The 25,998-nt window shown below is 46.4% G+C and overlaps 2 protein-coding genes across 5 annotated transcripts in view; one reads left to right on the top strand and one right to left on the bottom strand.

The window, feature by feature from the left end:
- Positions 1-14,537, top strand: part of LOC149450749 (serine/threonine-protein kinase PAK 1-like) — a 130,532-nt gene extending 115,995 nt beyond the window's left edge. For all 4 annotated transcript variants that reach the window (XM_089691510.1, XM_089691508.1, XM_089691509.1 and 1 more), the window contains exons 11-15: positions 2,191-2,308; positions 2,553-2,652; positions 5,455-5,651; positions 9,408-9,545; positions 14,178-14,537. In XM_089691510.1, coding sequence (XP_089547636.1) covers positions 2,191-2,308; positions 2,553-2,652; positions 5,455-5,651; positions 9,408-9,545; positions 14,178-14,264 — 640 coding nt within the window. In that variant the 3' untranslated portion in view covers positions 14,265-14,537. The remainder of the gene's footprint in view (positions 1-2,190; positions 2,309-2,552; positions 2,653-5,454; positions 5,652-9,407; positions 9,546-14,177) is intronic.
- A 7,708-nt stretch (positions 14,538-22,245) lies between these two features.
- ALG8 (ALG8 alpha-1,3-glucosyltransferase) overlaps positions 22,246-25,998 on the bottom strand; it is a 54,671-nt gene continuing 50,918 nt past the window's right edge. Inside the window, exons 12-13 of the mRNA XM_089691507.1 lie at positions 25,702-25,774; positions 22,246-22,941 (exon numbers count right to left, since the gene is read on the bottom strand). Of these exons, the coding sequence (XP_089547633.1) occupies positions 22,710-22,941; positions 25,702-25,774 (305 nt within the window). The 3' untranslated portion in view covers positions 22,246-22,709. The remainder of the gene's footprint in view (positions 22,942-25,701; positions 25,775-25,998) is intronic.

Raw genomic sequence — 25,998 nt, 5'->3', positions numbered from 1 at the left:
AACAGGATGGGAAGAGAAAGTCTCCCCGCTGAAGACACAGTTCTGACTCTTCCTGAATTAAAAATGGCTGTAGTTGGGCTTTAAAATGGTTGCAAACTTCTACATATAACCAGTGAAGTGACTGGCCTCAGGTTACATAGTTAGTCTGGCTGAAAAAAAGACAAAAGTCCATCCAGTTCAACCATGAAAAAAAAAAAAAAACAGTTATAATCCTACACCCACAGTTGATCCAGAGGAAGGCAAAAACCCAGCAAAGCATGATCCAATTTGCTCCTGCTTGGAAAAAACTTACTTCCTGTTCCCCTTCCCCCCACCTGAGAGGAGATCGGATATTCCCTGGATCAACTTTACCTATAAATGTTATATCCAGTTATATTCTGTGTATCTAAGAAAGAATCCAGGACCTTTTAAAGCAATCCACTGAACTGGCCAGAACCAACTCTTGAAGGAGTCTATTCCACATTTTCACAGCTCTGACTGTGAAGAAACCTTTCCTCGTTTGGAGATTAAATTTCTTTTCCTCCAGATGTAAAGAGTGCCCCCTTGTCCTCTGTGATGACCTCAGGGGGAATAACTCTACACCGAGTTCACTATATGAACCACTGATGTATTTATACATGGAGACCATAACCCCCTTATGTATTATACATGGAGATCATATCCCCCCTTATGTATTATACATGGTGATCATATCCCCCCTTATGTATTATACATGGTGATCATATCCCCCCTTATGTATTATACATGGAGATCATATCCCCCCTTATGTATTATACATGGAGATCATATCCCCCCTTATGTATTATACATGGAGATCATATCCCCCCTTGTGTATTATACATGGAGATCATATCCCCCCTTGTGTATTATACATGGTGATCATATCCCCCCTTGTGTATTATACATGGAGATCATATCCCCCCTTGTGTATTATACATGGAGATCATATCCCCCCTTGTGTATTATACATGGTGATCATATCCCCCCTTATGTATTATACATGGAGATCATATCCCCCCTTGTGTATTATACATGGTGATCATATCCCCCCTTGTGTATTATACATGGAGATCATATCCCCCCTTGTGTATTATACATGGAGATCATATCCCCCCTTATGTATTATACATGGTGATCATATTCCCCCTTAATCTCCTCTTCTCAAGAGAGAATAAATTCAGTTCCTCTAATCTTTCCTCATAGCTGATCTCCTCCATGCCTCTTATCAGTTTGGTTGCCCTTCTCTGTACTTTCTCCAGTTCCCCAATGTTCTTTTTGTGAATTGGTGCCCAAAACTGAACTGCATATTCCAGATGAGGTCTTACTAATGATTTGTACAGGGTTGATACAAAGGAATTAAATAAATCCTCCTACAAAAGTTGTACCTGTTTATCTGCAGTATTCTATTCTCTACATCCATTTAAAGTCCAGAATTTATAACACCCCCCCCCCCACACACACACACACACACACACACACAGAGGAACAGAATTGAGGCTGTCAATCTGCTGGAGATCCCTCCTCCTCGCCATTTTTCTCTAGGTGTCAGGAAAACTTGTCAGAAGTGACTCATGCAGATAGCAGAGGGAGGCAGCAGACTGAAATGACACTTAGTGTTCTGGAATGAGACAAATACACACTATAGAGGGATATACTTTGTTCATATTTCATGTCTGAGGTTTACAACCACTTTAAAGGAGGACTTCTGTTACCCAGATCCTGAATTCTTTACCAACCTATACGCATCTGCTCTTCAGGAAGCAAGGTTCCAGAGAATTCCCCATAGACCTTGGTGGAGCTAACTGGTTGCCTGCGGAACCAGACACCAAGAGTGCTGGCTGCTGGTATATGTGAAGACCCCAGGATCATGGTGAACAGAGTTCCCGTGCCCTGAGAATGTTAAAGCATTTCTAAACCCAACTGCTAAAAATCCAAAATGTTAATGTCATTTGAAAGCTGTTTTTAGTATTTGTGAGTCTTCAGGGTTCATTCAAAAATCCCTGGTGATCCAGCTCTTTGTTCAGTCACTTCCTGTAATGGGGTGATAACTGTCTATGTATAAATTTCTTGACCTTTTTTTCCTCTCAACATTTGTAATTGTGATCATAATGAACAATATTTTATGGAATGCATGAAATGAAGTATCAAATCTGTACGTAGTATGATTAAGGGTGGCCTTGATCCTTGCAGTTACTTGGTCGGGGATGAGTTATGGGTTGTGATGGAGTACCTGGCTGGTGGCTCACTCACCGATGTCGTGACCGAAACTCTGATGGATGAAGGACAGATTGCGGCTGTAAGCAGAGAGGTAAATAAACTGTTTTGGAAGGAGGACAGATAGCACTTGTGTGTGCAGAGAAGTATTGACCACCAAAGCACTGCAACAGGATGAAGGTCAGAGTCGAAAAGTATCATTACTTTGCTTTTACAGTCTAGCTTTTTTTCTTTTAGCGACCAAGCTTGCTATTTATTGTTTTGCTGGTAGGGTCCATTTAATTTCTAAAAATTGTCTGTCCCTTGTTGCATGGCTGACATTCCTCTTCTGTCTTTAGTGTCTGCAGGCCCTGGAGTTCCTGCACGCCAACCAAGTCATTCATCGGGATATCAAGAGCGACAACATCCTGCTGGGCATGGATGGATCTGTCAAGCTAAGTATGTGTATTTATAGGCTTTACTGCACTGGTCCAAACACGGTACTTCTGACCTACTTGGCCTTGTGGCTGCCTTTGCCATCACCTAAAGAGGTTTCAAAGAGGTGCTTGGTAACTGCATCTCCCTGGAACTCCTGCCACATTCTGCACCTATGGTGGTCAACTTTTTTTTTTATATGGGGGGCCTCAATTGTGGCCCCTGACATCACCAAAGGGACACAAATAATAATATTGCAAAAGAAAGGTGTCAAATGCTGCAGACATGCAAAAGAATATTTTTAAAGACTGCGGACACACTATAAGAGATAGTCAAAGGCTGCAGATGCACTGTTAGAGAAGGTCAAAGCAGGCAAACTGTTGGAGATAGTCAAAGGCTGTAGACATGGTACAAGAGATGGTCAGAGACTGCAGACACACCATAAGAGATAGCCAAAGACTGTAGACACACTATGGAAGATGGCCAAAGACTGTAGACACACTAAGGAAGATGGCCAAAGACTGTAGACACCCTATGGAAGGTGGCCAAAGACTGTAGACACCCTATGGAAGGTGGCCAAAGACTGTAGACACACTATGGCCATCTTCCACAGGGTGTCTACAGTCTTTGGCCACCTTCCAAAGACTGTAGACACGCTGTGGAAGATGGCCAAAGACTGTAGACACGCTGTGGAAGATGGCCAAAGACTGTAGACACGCTGTGGAAGATGGCCAAAGACTGTAGACACGCTGTGGAAGATGGTCAAAGTCTGTAGACACGCTGTGGAAGATGGTCAAAGTCTGTAGACACTCTATGGAAGATGGTCAAAGACTGTAGACACTCTATGGAAGGTGGTTACAGTCTTTGACCATCTTCCACAGCGTGTCTACAGTCTTTAGACACTCTATGGAAGGTGGTTAAAGACTGTAGACACGCTGTGGAAGATGGTCAAAGACTGTAGACACGCTGTGGAAGATGGTCAAAGACTGTAGACACTCTATGGAAGATGGTCAAAGACTGTAGACACTCTATGGAAGGTGGTCAAAGACTGTAGACACTCTATGGAAGGTGGTCAAAGACTGTAGACACTCTATGGAAGGTGGTCAAAGACTGTAGACATGCTATGGAAGGTGGTCAAAGACTGTAGACACGCTATGGAAGGTGGTCAAAGACTGTAGACACGCTATGGAAGGTGGTCAAAGACTGTAGACACGCTATGGAAGGTGGTCAAAGACTGTAGACACGCTATGGAAGGTGGTCAAAGACTGTAGACACGCTATGGAAGGTGGTCAAAGACTGTAGACACGCTATGGAAGGTGGTCAAAGACTGTAGACACGCTATGGAAGGTGGTCAAAGACTGTAGACACGCTATGGAAGGTGGTCAAAGACTGTAGACACATTATGGGAGGTGGTCAAAGACTGTAGACACGCTATGGGAGATGGTCAAAGAGTGTAGACACGCTATGGGAGATGGTCAAAGACTATATTCTGGGAGATGGTCAAACCTACGCTACTGGAGATGGCCAAAGACTAGACACGCTATGAGAGATGATCAGAGACTGTAAACATGTCATGGGAGTAAGCACACTAATGGGATATTGTCAAAGGCTGCACACATGCTATAGCATATAGTCAGGCTGCATACACACTAAGGAAGATGTCAAGATGCAGACACCCTAGGAAGGATGATAAAGGACTGCGGACACACTGGGAATGACGGTCAAACGCTCCAGATACACTATGGGAGATGTCAAGGATTGAAAACACACTACAAACGATAGTCAAAGACTAGAAACATGCTATTGGAGTTGTATCCGGTTGTCTACAGCCTAGACTCTCTTGTAGAATCTGTAGCATGTTAGGAAACTAAAGCTGCCCGTAGATTCCTCCTTCTACATAAACAAGGTTGATGGGGGGTACCTTTCCCTAGCCAGGACATTGTACTCAGACGGGGCTCTGCGCTGTCAGAATACATTCATCGGTGTATGAAAATGATCGACTTCTGTTAAGCAGGGACTGCCACACACTGATCGAAATTTGTCTGGTTCTTGCTGAACCAGCCAAATTGCAATCTATTGGCAGCTTAAAGCGATTTTAAATGTATATTTAAAAAAAAATAAAAAATTTTGTAAAATAACAGATATGTCTATACTTATATGGTTTTGCACACAGCAGCCTGGATCCTCCTCTTCTTTGGTCCCCCGCAGCCTCTCCTGGTTCCTCCTTTCTGCCAGGTGCCCCCACAGCAAGCAGCTTGCTATGGGGGCACCCGCTGCTCCATGTGTCAAATTCACACACGGAGCTGTGACTTGGCCCCCAACCCCCCCCCCCTCATTGGCTGACTGGATGTGATTGACAACAGCAGGAGCCAATGGCTCCCGCTTGCTGTCTCAGCCAATGAGGAGGCAGAGACCCGCGATGGCCAAGGCTGTCATTCTAATCGCTGGATCGTGATGAGGCTCAGGTAAGTATTGAGGGGGCTGGGGGCACTGCTGCACACAGGTTTTTTACCTTGATGCATAGAATGAAAAAAGCCTTGAGCCTTTACAACCACTTTTAACTGTCTCTTTACAGACTGTACAACAACACACTCCAAGAGCATGGCTTCAATAACATCTTTCTGCCAACAAAAGACATTACAGCTAGCGAGCCTGTTATTCCAAAAAGATCCGATCATTAGCATATAAGCACCTAATATTGTCATCCATTTGTTAGTAATGCATATGCATTGACATTGATAACTGACGACCAAGAATCTTGGTATGATGTTTTGAATGGTATGTATTAAACCTGTTGACGTATCTTTTTCTTCTTCTTGTTTCCAGCTGACTTTGGCTTCTGTGCCCAGATCACCCCAGAGCACAATAAACGCAGCACAATGGTCGGCACACCATACTGGATGGCCCCCGAAGTGGTCACACGGAAAGCTTATGGCCCTAAAGTGGACATCTGGTCTCTTGGCATCATGGCTATAGAGATGATAGAGGGAGAGCCTCCTTATCTGAATGAGAATCCACTCCGGGTTAGTAGCCACTTCTTCAGGCTCAGTCCCAGTGTAACGTAAACCTGTGCTGGTGTGAAAATGTTAAACAGGTAAAAGAGTAAGCAATGCCTCCTCGTGTAGTTACATAGTTAGTCTGGCTGAAAAAAGACAAAAGTCCATCCAGTTCAACCATTAGAAACAAAAAGAATTGTGTAAAAAGGCTGTTTGACCCTTTCTTCTCTGCCCCTCCTCTTGTTGAAATGACCATCTGATAGAGACTGAACCCGTGGGCACATGCTCAGTTTGGTGTGTATTGCTAGAGTTTTTTTTGGCTACATGTGATCAGTACAGGGCCAATCAGCACTGTCCAGATAGAGGTCAGGGGTTTTGCATCCTCCTAGAGCAGAAAGAAAACTCCTCCTACAAGCTTTGACCAGTGCTCTGCTGAAGTCACAAAACTGCTCTAACTGCTGATGAGAAAAGGTATTTAGCAGTTTATATTTACTAAAATAATTGCATTTCCATGTTCTGTGGGACACCAGATATAGTGAATGCGGGGTCCTGGGAGATCAGATATAGTGAATGTGGGGTCCTCGGAGACCTGATATAGTGAATGCAGGGTCCTGGGAGATCAGATATAGTGAATGCAGGGTCCTGGGAGATCAGATATAGTGAATGCAGGGTCCGGGGAGACCAGATATAGTGAATGCAGGGTCCTGGGAGATCAGATATGGTGAATGCGGGGTTCTCGGAGACCAGATATAGTGAATGCGGGGTCCTGGGAGATCGGATATAGTGAATGCGGGGTCCGGGGAGACCGGATATAGTGAATGCGGGGTCCTGGGAGACCGGATATAGTGAATGCGGGGTCCTGGGAGACCGGATATAGTGAATGCGGGGTCCTGGGAGATCGGATATAGTGAATGCGGGGTCCTGGGAGATCGGATATAGTGAATGCGGGGTCCTGGGAGATCGGATATAGTGAAAGCGGGGTCCGGGAAGACCGGATATAGTGAATGCGGGGTCCTGGGAGACCGGATATGGTGAATGCGGGGTCCTGGGAGACCGGATATGGTGAATGCGGGGTCCTGGGAGATCGGATATGGTGAATGCGGGGTCCTGGGAGATCGGATATGGTGAATGCGGGGTCCTGGGAGATCGGATATGGTGAATGCGGGGTCCTGGGAGACCGGATATGGTGAATGCGGGATCCTGGTAGACCGGATATGGTGAATGCGGGGTCCGGGGAGACCGGATATGGTGAATGCGGGGTCCGGGGAGACCGGATATGGTGAATGCGGGGTCCGGGGAGACCGGATATGGTGAATGCGGGGTCCGGGGAGATCGGATATGGTGAATGCGGGGTCCGGGGAGATCGGATATGGTGAATGCGGGGTCCGGGGAGACCGGATATGGTGAATGCGGGGTCCTGGGAGATCGGATATGGTGAATGCGGGGTCCGGGGAGACCGGATATGGTGAATGCGGGGTCCGGGGAGACCGGATATGGTGAATGCGGGGTCCGGGGAGACCGGATATGGTGAATGCGGGGTCCGGGGAGACCGGATATGGTGAATGCGGGGTCCGGGGAGACCGGATATGGTGAATGCGGGGTTCTCGGAGACCGGATATAGTGAATGCGGGGTCCGGGGAGATCGGATATAGTGAATGCGGGGTCCGGGGAGACCGGATATAGTGAATGCGGGGTCCGGGGAGACCGGATATAGTGAATGCGGGGTCCTGGGAGATCGGATATAGTGAATGCGGGGTCCTGGGAGATCGGATATAGTGAATGCGGGGTCCTGGGAGATCGGATATAGTGAATGCGGGATCCTGGGAGATCGGATATAGTGAATGCGGGGTCCTGGGAGATCGGATATAGTGAAAGCGGGGTCCGGGAAGACCGGATATAGTGAATGCGGGGTCCTGGGAGACCGGATATAGTGAATGCGGGATCCTGGGAGACCGGATATAGTGAATGCGGGGTCCGGGGAGACCGGATATAGTGAATGCGGGGTCCGGGGAGACCAGATATAGTGAATGCGGGATCCTCGGAGACCAGATATAGTGAATGCGGGGTCCTGGGAGACCAGATACAGTGAATGCGGGGTCCGGGGAGACCAGATACAGTGAATGCGGGGTCCGGGGAGACCAGATACAGTGAATGCGGGGTCCGGGGAGATCAGATATAGTGAATGCAAGATCCGGGGAGACCAGATATAGTGAATGCGGGGACCGGGGAGATCAGATTTAGTGAATGCAGGGTCCTGGGTTTAGTATCACTTTAAGCACCCTATTTTATGGGCTGTTAATATCCTGATATTTGGTGTGAAGTTGGAGCTCTACCACAGCTCAGGTACATGGAAGTCTATAAATGCAACAGTCCACTGTAAATAGATGCTTCATGTAGCTGTAAACTGTGTGTCTGTGGACCTGCAAAGATGTGGAAGTTTGTTAATGTGTACCTTACATCTCTGCATGAATACATTCCTTACATGTCAATATATAGCAACTGTATCCATTAAAAAAGCTCCACTTTTTCTCTTTAAAAAGCCTTTCTAGAGCCCCAGTCTAATGACTAGGCTGAGATGCTGCCATCAGTTTTCTGCAGGCAGGAGAATGCATTTCCTCCGTTTCCTCTCCTCCAGTCTTTAGAATGTACAATGTAACTTTGTAGCAATTCACAAGGTGAGCAGCTGCCGCAGGGGCTGACCGGTGTCAGACGTTTGTGAACACAGCAAAGAACTGCAGAGGTGTCAGGATTTACATGACTCTGCCGTCTCTGAACTGGCATCTCAGTCAAGGAAGGAGATTATTATTATTACAGGTACTTATATAGCATCTTCAAAAAACAAAACAAAAAAAAAAATATATATATAGTACATTCACATTAGTTCCTAACTCTCAAGAAGCTTACAATCTAAGGTCCCTAACTCACATTATTATTATACAGGATTTATATAGCGCCAACAGTTTGTTCAGCGCTTTACAATATAATATACATACACACAGGGGTGGACTGACAACTCATGGGGCCCCCGGGCAATAGGGGATCATGGGGTCCCTGTGTCCTTGCCCAAACTCAAAAATGCCTATGAAAAAGGTACCAGGGGCATCTCATGGGGCCCCCTACTGACCTCGGGCAGTGCCCAAGTTTCCAAATGGTCAGTCCGCCCCTGCATACACATACTAGGGCCATTTTGGACAGGAGCCAATTAACCTACCAGCATGTCTTTGGATTGTGGGAGGAAACCGGAGTACCCAGAGGAAACCCACACAGGCACAGGGAGAACATGCAAACTCCAGGCAGGTGGTGTCATGGTTGGGATTCAAACTGATGCCCTAGTGCTGCCAGGCAATAGTGCTAACCAGCCCTGGATGATGCCTGAACAAAGATGGAGCTGTCCATCTGGAGAGAAAAACAGATGAAGGCATTGTCAGGGGGAGGACGACAATCTCTATGAGAGGTAATAAGTACCCGGAAGAGTTACATGAACACGTTACTTGGCGTAGAACAGGGGTAGGCAACCTGCGGCTCTCCAGCTGTTGCAGGACTACAAGTTCCATCATGCCTCTGCAAGTCATAGCTGTAACTGTCAGTTTTGTAATGTTGCAATGTCTCATGGGAAATGTAGTTCCACAACAGCTAGAGAGCTGCAGGTTGCCTACCCCTGGCATAGAAGGACAGTTATTCAGAAAAAGGAGTGACCTCCATCCCCCTCCTGAACTCACAAGGCCTGGAAGAGTAAATTCTGTTGTTCTTCTTTTTGATAACATCTCTCTTTCCTCTAAACAGGCTTTGTATCTCATTGCAACCAACGGAACCCCGGAGCTACAGAACCCAGAGAAGATGTCTGTGACATTCCGGGATTTCCTGAACCGCTGTCTGGAGATGGATGTGGAGAAGAGGGGCTCTGCCAAAGAACTACTTCAGGTACAGTCATCTCATCCCTAGTATGGTCAGCCTACAGTGCTAATTGGGATTAGTTACAGTGAGTTTGTGTTTTTTATAATATAGTGAAGTTTACCTTAAAGAGGAACTGAACTCTGCCCTTTGCTGCCTCTTTTGGGCACAGATTGCAAAGGACTAGCCACTTATATTGTCTGTGGTCTCGCTGCGACTGATCTTTTCCCCGTTACTGACTTACCATGCCTTGTTCTGCACTGGAGGAGCAAGCAGTCAGAAGCAGGGAGATCCTTGCACTGCAGGTCCTCAGGTACAGGTTCCTCTCCAGCAAGGATAATCATAAGCAGATCAGTAATGACATCACCAAATCTTGTTTCTGCTCTTCTGAGATTTGGAGTAAGGTTTTCAGGTGCGGCTTTCTCACCAGCAAGGAGAACAGCGAGCAGCACAGTAGTGAAATCACCAAATCTCAGGAGAGCAGAAGCAGGGAGATCCTTGCAGTGCAGGTCCTCAGGTGCAGCTTCCTCTCCAGCAAGGAGGACAGTGAGCAGCACAGTAGTGAAATCACCACATCTCACTCCAAATCTCCGGAGAGTAGAAGAAGGGAGATCCTTGCAGTGCAGGTCCTCAGGTGCAGCTTCATCTCCAGCAAGGAGAACAGTGAGCAGCACAGTGGTGAAATCACCATATCTCACTCCAAAGCTCAGGAGAGCAGAAGCAGGGAGATCCTTACAGTGCAGGTCCTCAGGTGCAGCTTCCTCTCCAGCAAGGAGATCAGTGAGTAGCACAGTAGTGAAATCACCACATCTCACTCCAAATCTCAGGAGAGCAGAAGCAGGGAGATCCTTGCACTGCAAGTCCTCAAGTACGACTTCCTTTTCAGCAAAGAGGACATTGAATAGCACAATAGTGAAATCACCAAATCTCCAGAGTCTACCAGTCAAAGGCATCAGTGCCTTAGATCTCACACTGCAGCTCCAAGGCTGTAGGTACAGGAGTGCCTAGGCACACTCACATACCAGGAAGTGCACTACTGTTTTTCTGGTGGAGTTTGAGACAAAGGGTACATTTTTGGGGCTAGGTACACATAAACAGAGGTTTGCTATAACATGTTCTCTGCAGTATCAGCTATTGTATCAAAAGAATCGATCAACAAGGACACGCAAGGAGAACTTACCAAGGTTGGGTGTGGATGGAGAATGAGCCGCATCCTCTGTGGATTGTATTTGTTGTATGTGTTCTGTATCATAAAGTTGGCTCCATCCATGGCACCAGGCTGTGCATTCCTCTGCTGTCCATATTGCACGGAGCAGGTGGCCTCTCCTGCAGAACATCTTCTATTCTCCACGTGGTTGGCAGCAGATGCAGGCTGAACGCAGGTTCTGAGCTCATCCTTTTTAAATAGATTCCTGGTCTTCAAAGAGAGCTCTGCACTGAGCCCAACACGTCGCATCCGGGCCAGAATTCCTCCTCCATGAAGAACTGTGATGTGAAAATATTACACCTGGCTGTATGGCAATACTGTAATACGGCATGCAGGGGTGCTGGGTGAAGTGCTGGCATTCTGCGTGATCGTTGGCTGAACGAAAGGCTAAATACACAATGGAAGGAAAAGAAAAAAAAAATATATATATATATATATATATATATAAAACAGTACATTCCGGGAATTAAATTGTCACACTATATATATATATATATATATATATCTATATAAATATATATATCTATATATATTTATTTATCTATATCTATATTTATATTCTATATCTATATATATTTATCTATATATATTGAAAGTGTGACAATTTAATTCCCGGAATGGATTGTTTTTAATTTAAAAAAAAAAAAAGAAAAGTTTGCTTATCTATACACTTGTGGCCTTTAAAGTAGGCCCCTTGTGAAGCGACTCACTTTTCTAGACTCACTTTTCTAGACAACTGTGCCGCTGCCAGAAGCATTCCTGGAATTCTTTTTCTGTAATTCTGTGCAATATCATCAATTCTGCGTCCTTTTAAGTAATTTTTTTAATTTTGGAAACAGCTTCAGATTCCTGTCGCTCTTTTTCCGCTAACAGCGCAACGCACACGCGTGTTATTTCTTCTACTACTCCGTAAAGACTGAGCCCAATGGTCTGTGACCCTGGGGTATGCAAGTTAGAACATGTCAGAACACGCTCGCATGCGAATGGCTATGTTACAAACCACCATAGTACTACACGGTGACTTTAGTACTGCTTTAAACCTGAGCTCCGGCTATAATATAGAGCCCAGCACAGTTAAATGTAGAAAAAATAATAATTTTGCAACTTTATTCGCCTTTAATCTAAATCTCTCCCCTGTGGTACTACTTCACCACCACTAGATGTCGCCATTCTTTCACGTTGAATGGCAGCTAGTGTATTTAAACCCGCTTCCTGTGAGCCCAGGGTGCCTTGGCCCTGCCTCCTGAGGTGGCACCACACAGCCTGGGCTCACTGTACTGGAGCACAGAATGTACCTCACATCTCAACACATTAGATGTTTTGTGCTACAGTAATGATCGTCCACCGCTGTCGCCACACAAGGAAAAAAGATGCTATATATATATATATATATATATATATATATATACATATACACACACACACTATATTGCAAAAAGTATTGGTCGGCCGGCCTTTACACGCACATGAACTTTAATGGCATCCCAGTCTTAGTCCGTAGGGTTCAATATTGAGTTGGCCCCGCCCTTTGCAGCTATAACAGCTTCAACTCTTCTGGGAAGGCCGTCCTCAAGGTTTAGGAGGGTGTCTATGGGAAGGTTGGACCATTCTTCCAGAAGCACATTTGTGAGGTCAGGCACTGATGTCGGGGGAGGAGGCCTGGCTCCCAGTCTCCACTCTAATTCATCCCAAAGGTGTTCTATGGGGTTGAGGTCAGGACTCTGTGCAGGCCAGTCAAGTTCCTCCACCCCAAACTGGTTCCTCCATGTCTTTATGGACCTTGCTTTGTGCACTGGTGCGCAGTCATGTTGGAACAGGAAGGGGCCATCCCCAAACTCTTCCCACAAAGTTGGGAGCATGAAATTGTCCAAAATGTCTTGGTATGCTGACGCCTTAAGAGTTCCCTTCACTGGAACTAGGGGGCCAAGCTCAACCCCTGAAAAACAACCCCACACCATAATCCCCCCTCCACCAAACTTTACACTTGGCACAATGCAGTCAGGCAAGTACCGTTCTCCTGGCAACTGCCAAACCCAGACACATCCATCAGATTGCCAGAGAAGCGTGATTGGTCCTTCCAGAGAACACATCTCCACTGCTCTAGAGTCCAGTGGCGGCGTGCCTTATACCACTGCATCTGACGCTTTGCATTGCACTTGGTGATGTAAGGCTTGGATGCAGCTCCTCGGCCATGGAAACCCATTCCATGAAGCTTTCTACACACTGTTGTTGTGCTAATCTGAAGGCCACATGAAGTTTGGAGGTCTTTAGCTATTGACTCTGCAGACAGTTGGTGACTTCTGCGCACTGTGTGCTTCAGCATGCGCTGACCCCGCTCTGTCATTTTACGTGGCCTACCACTTGGTGGCTGAGTTGCTGTTGTTCCCAGTTGCTTCCACTTTGTTATAATCCCACTAACAGTTGAGCGTGGAATATTTAGTAGCCAGGAAATGTCACGGATGGACTTATTGCACAGGTGACAACCTATCACGGGACCACGCTTGGAGTCACTGAGCTCCTGAGAGCGACCCATTCTTTCACCAATGTTTGTAGAAGCAGTCTGCATGCCTAGGTGATGATTTTATGCACCTGTGGCCATGGAGGGGATTGGAACACTTGAATCCAATAATTTGGAGGGCTGACCCAATACATTCGGCAATATAGTGTATGTATATATTTCTATTTTTTTTAAAAAAGAAAGTGCAGGGGGTCTTGGGGGGAAGGGGTTCCGGGCAGGGAATGGGTACAGGTTGCTGTAAAGCTAGCTTGCTCACGCCTTATCATACATTTTGAATTAATAACCACTGTGCCATCATACATTATCACCTATTGATATATTTCTAATCACATTAACGCATATTGATAGGGCAATAGATTATATTTCATTTTTCATATGACTAGAACAGCCGTTTTCAACCAGGGTTCCTCCAGAGCAGGGGCGTACTGACAATTTGGAAACTCGGGCACTGCCCGGGGTCAGTAGAGGGCCCTAGTACCGTTTTCATAGGCTTTTTTGAGTGTGGGCAAGGACACAGGGGCCCCATGATCCCCTATTGCCTGGGGGCCCCATGAGTTGTCAGTCTGCCCCTGCTCCAGAGATTGCTAGGGGTTCCTTGAGCTGGGACTGACCGACCTCCAAGTTGATCTAGCCTGCATATTTCTGAGACCAGTACCACACCGCTAAGTCAGCGGCATGACATCAATCATCCTTTTAGCGAACTGTAAGGGTGGCATTCCAACCACTGCTGGACTTCCCAATGCCGACCAGTGAAATAGACATTTTTCCCACTGACATCCCCATGAATTGGTTTCAGTAGGGGTTCCTCAAGACCTGATAATTATTTCAAAGGTTCAGGGGTAAAAAAGGTTGAGAATGGTTGGCCTAGGACGAGCGTGAGTCTGAAAACGGAATCTTATCAATTCACCATACTGATGTTAATCTTTCATTTCTGCAGCACCCATTCTTAAAGGTGGCCAAACCTCTGTCCAGCCTGACGCCTCTAATACTGGCAGCCAAGGACGCCATAAAGAACAGCCGCTGAACGATGAAGTCACTACTATTGTTTTTGTTGGCCTGGCTCTCTGCGATGGGACTGTTGTTGGCCTCCTTTTATTGCGTCTTCAGGCCGCGGGACACCAGGCAGCTGCTCTGGAAGCACAAAACACAAGGACTCTTCCCTGGACTCACACAGGACTCTGAACTCCGTTTTATATGTGATTGACATAACATTTTGTCAGCGTCTCTTTAAATGTATTATTTTTGATCTGGAGCCTTGATTACTGATCTAAGTAAATTAAACATCCTTGTTCTCTAATTCTGCAGAGGATGGATTATTTCTAGAACTGTGATGTGGCCCCCGACATTACCAAGAGGCCACACCTAATGCTCAGACACAATGCTACAAAAGACTGTCAGAGACTGCACTGTGGAAGACAGAAACTGGGGACAGGTTACAGGAGACAGTCGCAGGCCATGGTACGGCTTCCAGGAGATGGTCACAGGGGACAGGTTACAGTTGGCATTTGCAAGTTGTGGACAAGACAGAGAGACTGGGGACTGATTGTGGGACGCCGGGATTGGTTCTAGGAGGCAGAAACTGGTAGGCTGGTTGCCAAAAGCAGAGACAGGAGGACCGGCCGCGGGAGGCAGAGACTGGGGACCGGCCGCGGGAGGCAGAGACTGGGGACCGGCCGCGGGAGGCAGAGACTGGGGACCGGCCGCGGGAGGCAGAGACTGGGGACCGGCCGCGGGAGGCAGAGACTGGGGACCGGCCGCGGGAGGCAGAGACTGGGGACCGGCCGTGGGACAGACTGCTTGCGGGAGGCTGAGACTGAGGGGCTGCTTGCGGGAGGCAGAGACTGGGGACCGGCCATGGGACAGACTGCTTGCGGGAGGCTGAGACTGGGGGGCTGCTTGCGGGAGGCCGATACAGGAGACTGGGGTCTGGTTGCTGAAGGTGGTCGTGGATCTGGAGGGGGCTGCAGGCCTGGGAACAGGTTGTGGGGGATAGTCACAGGTCAGAGGTAAGTTTGGGGAGGTAGCTGCAGAACAGAATTGAGTTCCGGGAGACAGTCGTAGGCTGGGGCTAGGACAGGCTTCTGAAGACAGAGACTGGGGACAGGTTGCTGAAGGCAGTCATGGTTCAGTGATTAGTTGCAGGAGGTGGTCACAAGCCTGGGACCAGTTGAGGGAAGCAATTGTGGCCCAGGGAGTGGTTGCAGCAGTCAGTCCTAGGATGGTGACAGGTTGTGGGAGACAGTTGCAGGCTGTCAGCAATCACGTGTTGGGGACATGTTACTGGAGACTGTTAAGAGACTACCATTGCAGAACCTACTAATCAATGTCCCCTATTACGACAGATTGCTGGTGCCTGAAGTATGCACAATAGGAGCACAAGGGCACCAGAGTTCTACTGCTAACACTAGACTGATCCTATCACCCTATCCTCCATATTGGACTTTGCAGCCAGGTTCTTTTCAGCTTCTGTCAGTTGGGTAGAGACCACAGTTGCACCTGTGACACAGCTCCCGCTCTATGGGGAACCTGGGCTGGTCCCTGCTCCTAATTACCACTCCACACCAGAAGAGAAAAGCAGAAGCTTTCATTGTTCTCTTTTTACATGTGTATGCTACGGGACTGTCAATGTTCTCCTGGGCTACAGAGAGTCACTGGCCAAGGAAAAAGTAATGGTGTTAAATTGGACCATGTCAGAGAATCGCTATGTAACAAAGCCATGATCGGGGTGACAAGGGGGGTAAAATGAGCTGCAAACCCCACTGCCTTCTTCAATATCATCTCCCATAATAAAGATATACTATTATAGTTCAGTCTGCCTGCCTAGAATATTCAAACTATTTCAGTCATTTTGCAAGTTTTGTTTACCCTGAGGTCATCACAGAGGACAAGGGGGCACTCTTTACATCTGGAGGAAAAGAGATTTAATCTCCAAACACAGAAAGGTTTCTTCACAGTAAGAGCTGTGAAAATGTGGAATAGACTCCCTCAAGAGTTAGTTCTGGACAGCTCAGTGGATTGCTTTAAAAAAAAAAAAAAAGTCCTGGATTGTCTCTTATATACACAGAATATAACTGGATATAACATTTATAGGTAAAGTTGATCCAGGGAATATCTGATTGCCTCTCGGGGGATCAGGAAGGATATTTTTCCCAGCAGGAGCAAATTGGATCGTGCATTGCTAGATTTTTTTTGCCTTCCTCTGGTTCAACTGTGGGTGTAGGATTATAACTTTTTTATTTTCTGTATGGTTGAACTTTTGTCTTTTTTCAGCCAGACTAACTAGAAACAATGGCCTGGTTTGGTTTTTAGCTATGGGCCCAATGAGAACCAGGTTTGCCTAAAATCTACTTTTGCCTTTGATTTTACCAATTTTTGAATGTTTGCCTCACACGCCATCTAGTGTATAAAGTGCTAATTTCATTAAAGTGGAATTTCACTCTCAGAATCAGCAATGGCTATTTTTAATCCTTATACTGCTAGCATTAGTAAATAGAGAGGAAAAAATATCATATTTACTTGTTTTAGATTTTTTTTTCACAATTCTTAATTTATTTCCTGGTTTTCAGGCCTAGGCCAAAATGTCATACATCCCAGGACTCTGGAGGAGGGGTTTTCTGAGCTAAGCACACCCTCCTGCTTGCACGCCTGAGCTAAGGGAAGCTAGATTCTAGGAGGTAAACGCTACATGGATCATCTGCCTTTACTCATGATATCCATGGCCAGAAATGCTAGGCAGGGGGGTGCAGTGATTTTCTCAGCAAAATAAAGCATGGAGACATGGATGGATGGCGGAGTTTGCCTTTGAAACTGAGCACCACAAACCAAAATCACTCATTCATTTTCAATATCCAGTGAGGTTCAGCTTTAAAACCATATTTATAGCTTTCTTGGTACACGTCACTTCTGGATTTGAAGCAGTGATGAAACATCCATGAGCTCCCATCATGCTGGCATCTTTGGCTGTTTTGATTGGCTGGCCTCGGGATGATGTACCTCCTACACGGGCACACAGAGCTTCATTCATATAAAACAGTGGTCTCCAAACTGTGGCCCTTTGCTTGCCTTATCTGGCCCTTGGGCACTATTCCTCCCACTGATACCAACAACTGGGCTCTATTCCTCCCACTACTAATGATGGGGCAGCATTCCTCCCACTGACACCCTAGTCCGGCCCCCTAAAGTCTGAAGTACAGTAAGCTGGCCCTTTGTTTAGAAAGTTTGGAGACCCCTGATATAAAACGTACATTGAGCCCACACATGCACAGCTCTGGATACATTTTAAGCACTTGACCTCTGGGAGGTTTACCGCCTTCATGACCAGGGCAATTTGCTATTCAGCACTGCACTACTTTGCATACAGTGTTACATGACTGCAATTGCCAGGTAAATTAAATTTTGTTTGATCATTTTCCTCACACAGTTTTCTTTTGTTGGTATTTAATTGCTAATGTTTTATCTTTTATTATATAAAATAAAATTTTGGAAAAAAAAATTTTCTACTTTAAAACATATCAAAAATCAAATTTCTTCATTAATTTAGGCCAAAATATATTCTGCTACATCTTTGCAAAAAAAAAAAAAAAATCCCCAATGAGTGTATATTGATTGGTTTGTGTGAAAGTTATAGCTGGATACACAGCCATAGACGATATACTGGTAATGTCAATGATCAGCAACTTATATTGGGACTATAATAGTGTGGCGGGCAATCTGACGCTAACAGACCCTCACTGGGAAAACTAACACTGAAATCAATAGTGATACTTATACAGTGATCAGATAGAATACTGTCACTATACCTACACTGGCTGGGAAGGGGTTAATAGTGCTCCTGGCTGGGAAGGGGTTAATAGTGCTCCTAACAAGTGTAATGTGTATCATATGTGCTGCTTTTACTAACACATCTGGCTGTTTTTTCACCTTGCTTTGTAGGAAGAAGAAACAGCCAGACTGCTGATCTGTGTACAGAACACTGTGTGTTTGTAAACACAGGACTACATGCTCTGATTGGCTACAGCCGATCAGCAGGTCTCAGCCATAAATCATTAGCCAGGACCTGCTGACAAAACCCCACTGTGGCCATCAACAGGACGGGTTAGCATAGGGCATATGTATGCTTGCCCCTAACCCTGCATGGGCTGGATGATGTACATTATCCAGACTGCCCGTGTCACCTGCAGTAAATATTCACCTAATATATATATTTTTTTTAAAACTTTATTTCCCCTTTTTTCCCCTGGTGATCTGGTCAGTAGGTCTGTTGTCTTTCAACAGAACATGCTCTCTTTCCGTTACAGGGATGAGACAAACCAAAGACCACTGGTGCTGTGTGCATTCCTGCCAATGGCATCCCATTTTAGCCTATTGGGACATGCAGCTGCACAGACAAAGCCACTGTGTCCCCATATGATATGCAAATTACATTACTAAGGGACCACACCTAATGCTCTGTATTTATAATGCAACAAAAGACTGTCAGAGACTGCACTGTGGGAGACAGAGACTGGGGACAGGTTGCTGGAAACAGTCGCCCGAGACTATCATGACCCAAGGACAGGTTGCTGGAAACAGTCGCCCGAGACTATCATGACCCAATGACAGGTTGCTGGAAACAGTCGCCCGAGACTATCATGACCCAATGACAGGTTGCTGGAGGCAGTGGCAGGCTGGGGATAGCTTTTGGGAAATATTTGCAGACCAGTGACAGCATTTGGGAGATGGTCACAGGCTGGTTACAGGTGGCTGTTGCAGGCTGGGGACGGGTTACAGGTGGCTGTTGCAGGCTGGGGACGGGTTACAGGTGGCTGTTGCAGGCTGGGGACGGGTTACAGGTGGCTGTTGCAGGCTGGGGACGGGTTACAGGTGGCTGTTGCAGGCTGGGGACGGGTTACAGGTGGCTGTTGCAGGCTGGGGACGGGTTACAGGTGGCTGTTGCAGGCTGGGGACGGGTTACAGGTGGCTGTTGCAGGCTGGGGACGGGTTACAGGTGGCTGTTGCAGGCTGGGGACGGGTTACAGGTGGCTGTTGCAGGCTGGGGACGGGTTACAGGTGGCTGTTGCAGGCTGGGGACGGGTTACAGGTGGCTGTTGCAGGCTGGGGACGGGTTACAGGTGGCTGTTGCAGGCTGGGGATGGGTTGCGAGGTACAGAGACTGAGGACTGGTTGGGAGAAGCTGTTGCAGGCCAGGGACATGTTAGTGGTGACTGTTAAGAGATCAACACCATTGCAGAACCTTTACTAATCAATGTCCCCACTTACTATAGATTGCTGGGGACTGAAGGTTACACAATAAGTAACACAGAGCCCCAAGTTGGGGCGGAAGGGTTCTAGATCGGGGTCTCTGACTTGCTTTTATACAGCCCTTGGAGCACTATTCCATCCACTGACTTCCAACAATGGGGAATATGTCCTCCCAATGACACCGATAAAGGGGTACAATTCCTCCAATTGACACCAAACAACAGGGCACTATTCCTCCTAATGACGCCAACAATGGGGCACAATTACTCCCACTGACACCAACAATGGCGCACTATTCTTCCCACTGACACCAACTATGGGGCACTATTCCTCCCACTGACACCAACAATGTAGCACAATTCCTCCCACTGACACCAACAATGGGGCACAATTCCTCCCAATGACACCAACAATGGGGCACAATTCCTCCCAATGACACCAACAATGGGGCACAATTCCTCCCAATGACACCAACAATGGGGCACAATTCCTCCCAATGACACCAACAATGGGGCACAATTCCTCCCAATGACACCAACAATGGGGCACAATTCCTCCCAATGACACCAACAATGGGGCACAATTCCTCCCAATGACACCAACAATGGGGCACAATTCCTCCCAATGACACCAACAATGGGGCACAATTCCTCCCAATGACACCAACAATGGGGCACAACTCCTCCCATTGACACCAACAATGGGGCACAACTCCTCCCATTGACACCAACAATGGGCACAACTCCTCCCATTGACACCAACAATGGGGCACAACTCCTCCCATTGACACCAACAATGGGGCACAACTCCTCCCATTGACACCAACAATGGGGCACAACTCCTCCCATTGACACCAACAATGGGGCACAACTCCTCCTATTGACACCAACAATGGGGCACAACTCTTCCTATTGACACCAACAATGGGGCACAACTCTTCCTATTGACACCAACAATGGGGCACAACTCTTCCTATTGACACCAACAATGGGGCACAACTCTTCCTATTGACACCAACAATGGGGCACAATTCCTCCCACTGACACCAACGATGGGGCACTATTCTTTCTATTGACGCCAATGATGGGGCACTATTCCTCTTAATGACACCAACAATGGGGCACCATTCCTACCGCTGACATTGTTCACTCCCACTGACACCGGGACATTTACTACTCTCACTCGCCTCAGTCCAGCCCAGCCCCCTCCAAGGTCTGAAGGACAGTATGCTGGCTCTTTGTTTAGAAAGTTTGGAGACCCGTTCTAGATAATAGTAGTTCAATCATTTTGTCCTATCCTCCATATTGGACTTTGTAGCCAGGTTCTTTTCAACTTCCGTCAGTGGGGTACAGACCACAGTTGTAGCTGTGACATATCTGCTGCTCTATGGGGGACATGGGCTGGTCCCTGCTCCTATTTACCACTCCACCTCAAAAAAGAAATACAGGAGCTATGGTTGCTCTTATGGGTGTCGCTGGGTGGAGGGGAAGGAGACCAGCAAACATCCGTTTGCTGATCTCCCCTTACTATAATGAACCCAGAAGCAATGTGCATAGTGTCACTTTTAGTCTCTAGAGCCACTTAACCTGGCCCTCACAGCCATGGAAGAGGCTAATGGAGCTTCAATGGAAGACTAACAAGACCCTAAATGTCTAATCAAAGAGAACCTGTCTTAACCCCCCTGGCGGTATTTCCGAGTGTAGCTCGGGGAAAACTTTCAGTACCAAAAGCGGTAACCCCGAGCTACACTCAGGCTTACCATGCGGCGCTGCTCCGGGATCCCTTGATCACTTACCTTGTCCTGCGCTCCCATGATGTCCCTCCTGCAGGTTCCCCAGCCATCTCCTCTGGCCGATGCCGGGATCCGTCTGCCGGGATCCGTCTGCCGGGTTCCGTTCCCTGCGATGTCGAGACGTTCGGGGGATGGAACCGGCGGGAAATTAAAAATGTAAAAAGTGACATTCACTCAATACACTAAAATCACATAGTATAACATTCCTGTATCAAACCATTTCACATACATTTTGTCCCGAGTGCTTTGTCCTGCGCCCTGCCTGCATTTTTACTGTTCTTTCTGCCTGGAAACTGAGAAACGTCCATGGCGTCCAAAAAGCGTCCCTTTAGGTCAAAAGCGGTTTTAGACCGGCTAGAGAACAGCGATAGTAAATCAGAACCACTTGCAGAATTGAGTGATGATTCGTGGGGAAATTCCTCATCAGACACTGAAAACGATTCTGCGACTTTGCTCAGTGATGTGCGAAATTTCAAATTTCAGTGTTTTTGGTTTCATTATATTATTGAATTACATTATATTATTTTTTTATGATTATTTATTAAATTATAATTTATGATTTCATGTTTCAAATTTTATCATACCCGGGATGTTTACTAGACTCTTGTTCGGACAGATTTCAGTGAGTTATTCCTAAAAATTACAGGCCTACAATAAAAAAACGACATATTTCCATGCAAAAAAATGTACCGCTTTGAGCACAGAAATATGGACATAATCAGACCGCTAGGGAGGTTAAAATAAATCACATAGGACACTTGTGTCCCTTATGTAATATAATGTTTTATTGAAAGGAAAAAAAGAAAGAAAATTTTGAGCCCACCCCACATATCTTGGGGGCACCTTTGTATGAAAGCCTCCCCTGTTTCCCTATAGACAGGCTGGGTCATGTGACTTCTGTATATCGAATAGTAAAATTAAAATAAAATAATGACAGTGCCATCACCGGCTGAGACAGGGAAACGGACAAGAATGACAGCAAATTACATTTTTATTAACAAAAAAAAAAAGTTACTTCTCTGCATCGTATAAAAATAAGTTCCTTTACAACGTCATTCTTATTTTTTTGGTCCACCTACGTCATATCTAAGCAGACCTGTGCTTGGCCATACAAAAAAGAAAAAGGTTTGCCGGAATTCCTCCCTCCCCTGCAGTGCCTGCTTACCTCTACCTCACTCCTGGTTCTCTTTTCAGCCACCAGGAGCAAAGACTATACCCCGTACCTCGGAGTATGGAGGAGCATGTGACAGTGTTCGTGCACTGTGATTGGCCCAGTGCTGTTTCAAGGCTCAGAAGCCAGTCTTCAGGAGCTTTCACCGGTCTTCCGGTCCTTGTCCTGAAAGCCGAACAGAGCGGCGGAGTGAAGGAAAGGGGAGTCCGTCTTGCTGGGTGGGGTATTATAGGGAACATGTCACTTTGCCCAATTGGTAGAGGTCTTCATTGACGTTTCTTGTGAGCAGCTGCAGGATCTGTGAAGACGGAAGCATACAATCTGATCCAGGAGTATCCAACGCCCAGTGCACAGTATACAGAGGTCAGCATCAGAGGGATGAATGGTAGATGCTGCTGCCAGAGGGTTAACGGGTAAATGATCTCACATAGCAGTTCCAGCGGGACCAAACCCCAGAGGTAGAGTGTCTCCATACAGCCCAGGAGACGGCCTTCTTTCCTGCAACAAGACCAAGAAAAGAGGATTGCAAGAAAAGCTAGCCAATAAAATTCCAGGCAGATCTAGAGTTGCATTAAGTTTGTCATTTACATTCATTATATGTTTTTTCTAAAGCAATGTTAAGTGCCAGCATATGACCTGGGGTCATCCTTTTGCACCCCCTGTACAGAAACGCTCAGACTGGGAGCAGAAGCAGCAGCAGCAGCATGAGGAACCAATCGGTTGTCCTACAATACTCATGTGCTAACAAGGGTCATGCTGATAGGGGCAAGCATAGCTAAACAGTGTGCTGCTTCTCCTTTCACAGTCCATTCACAGGAGGGGGAGGGGGAGGGGACAAGACCTGCAAGGGTTACAGACCTGCAGGAGACAGAAATCAGATCTCCTGGCCTGCAAGACAGGACTGTGCTATGTGGCAGATCTCTGCAAATCTCAGGACTGTATGTACAGAAATACAAATCCTTAGGCAAGTAAAACAGCTCAGATATACAGATTTAGCTATTTGATTGGAGTTCAGTGTTAAAGGAAATCTGTAATAAAATGAATGTCAAGGCAGTCATTGACAACGTGCTTATTAAAATGCCAGCCGCCTGGCTGTCTCTGAATGTAATATTTTCTAAGTCACTGACCAGGAACAAGTGTGCTGCAAGTAAAAGTTAGAACTCCTCATCTACACACCTCCGGATGTTCATATCCTCAAAGTATTAATGATACTAATATCTCCCATATTTCCCAGTGCATACCCCTCATATTTAACATTATCCCCATCTCTCATATCCCCCAATACATGACCCTCCTATCCCCCAATACATGAGCCTCATATCCCCCAATACATGAGCCTCATATCTCCGATATCCCCCAATACATGACCCTCATATCTCCCATACCCCCAGTACATTCCCCCTCATATCTAACATAACCCCCATCTCTCATATCCCCCAATACATGACCCTCATATCTCCCATACCCCCAGTACATGCCTCTCATATCCCCCAATACATGACCATCATATGTCCCATATCCCCCAGTACATGCTCCTCATATCTAACATAACCCCCCATCTCTCATATCCTTCAATACCTGCCATATCCCCCAGTACATGCCACTCATTTCCCTCAATGCATGACCCTCATATCTCCCATAACCCCAGTACATGCCCCTCATATCTAACATAACCCCCCCAATACATAACCCCCATCTCTCATATCCAAAACATGACCCTCATATCTCCCATACCCCCAGTACATTCCCCCTCATATCTAACATAACCCCCATCTCTCATATCCCCCAATACATGACCCTACATATCCCCCAATACATGACCCTCATATCCCCCATACCCCCAGTACATGCCTCTCATATCCCCCAATACATGACCCCCATATCTCCCATACCCCCAGTACATGCCTCTCATATCCCCCAATACATGACCCCCATATCTCCCATACCCCCAGTACATGCCTCTCATATCCCCCAATACATGACCATCATATGTCCCATATCCCCCAGTACATGCTCCTCATATCTAACATAACCCCCCATCTCTCATATCCTTCAATACCTGCCATATCCCCCAGTACATGCCACTCATTTCCCTCAATGCATGACCCTCATATCTCCCATAACCCCAGTACATGCCCCTCATATCTAACATAACCCCCCCAATACATAACCCCCATCTCTCATATCCAAAACATGACCCTCATATCTCCCATATCCCTAGTACATGACCCTTATAACTAACAAAATTAACCCCCAATACATTAGCCTCATATCTAACCTAAACCCTAGTACATGACCTTCATATCTAGCATAACACCCAATACATAACCCTCATCGCCTATATCCCCCAAAACATGACCCTCATCTCCTATATCCCCCCAATACATGACCCTCATCTCTTATATCCCCTCAAAACAAGACCCTCATCTCTTATATCCCCCAATACATGACCATCATTTCCTATATCCCCCAATACAAGACCCTCATCTCTTATATCCCCCCAATACATGACCCTCATCTCCTATATCCCTCCCCAGTACATGACCATCATTTCCTATATCCCCCAATACATGAGCTTCATATCTCTCATAGTCCCCAGTACAAGACCTTCATATCTAGCATAACATTCAGTACAAAGACCCTCATCTCCCACATCCCCCAATACAAAGACCCTCATCTCCCACATCCCCCAATACAAAGACCCTCATCTCCCACATCCCCCAATACAAAGACCCTCATCTCCCACATCCCCCAATACAAAGACCCTCATCTCCCACATCCCCCAATACAAAGACCCTCATCTCCCACATCCCCCAATACAAAGACCCTCATCTCCCACATCCCCCAATACAAAGACCCTCATCTCCCACATCCCCCAATACAAGACCCTCCTCTCCCACATCCCCCAATACAAGAGCCTAATGTCCCACATCCCCCAATACAAAGACCCTCATCTCCCACATCCCCCAATACAAAGACCCTCATCTCCCACATCCCCCAATACAAAGACCCTCATCTCCCACATCCCCCAATACAAGAGCCTAATGTCCCTGATCTCTATGCTTAGAAGAAGTACAAAAAAAATTAAAAATAGAAATGTTTTTCCTGCTGCACAGGGTGTAATGTAAGCAGGTAGTTGGGAAATAAGAAGGGGAAGGGTGCTGGCTGGACATCTCCCACAGAAGTCACCCGCTCTGCGCCCCGATATATTTGGGGTTCACCTAATTAACTATCAGTGAATAAAAGTCAGTGGATTACCTGAAAAGTGCCTTCAGCGAGCCGACACTGAACACCGTGAATATCGCCATTAAAAGTATCTTGAGAGGCAGCTCTAAAAGACATGGAGGAAAAAGTCTGAATTATCGTGATTACTCTATATAGAATGTCACTACAACAGAATAGGACACAATGTGTACATCACATCACTACTAAAGGATCGAACATATCTCTACTACAGGATCGAACATATCTCTACTACAGGATCGAACAACATCCATACATCACATCACTACTGCAGGATCGAACAACATATCTCTACTACAGGATCGAACAACA

Source organism: Staurois parvus, unplaced genomic scaffold (genome assembly GCF_062004578.1).
Source record: "Staurois parvus isolate SC_StPar_1 unplaced genomic scaffold, SC_StPar_1.0 ptg000563l, whole genome shotgun sequence".
Lineage (NCBI taxonomy): Eukaryota > Metazoa > Chordata > Amphibia > Anura > Ranidae > Staurois > Staurois parvus.
This window is presented reverse-complemented; position numbering and strand designations above follow the sequence as displayed.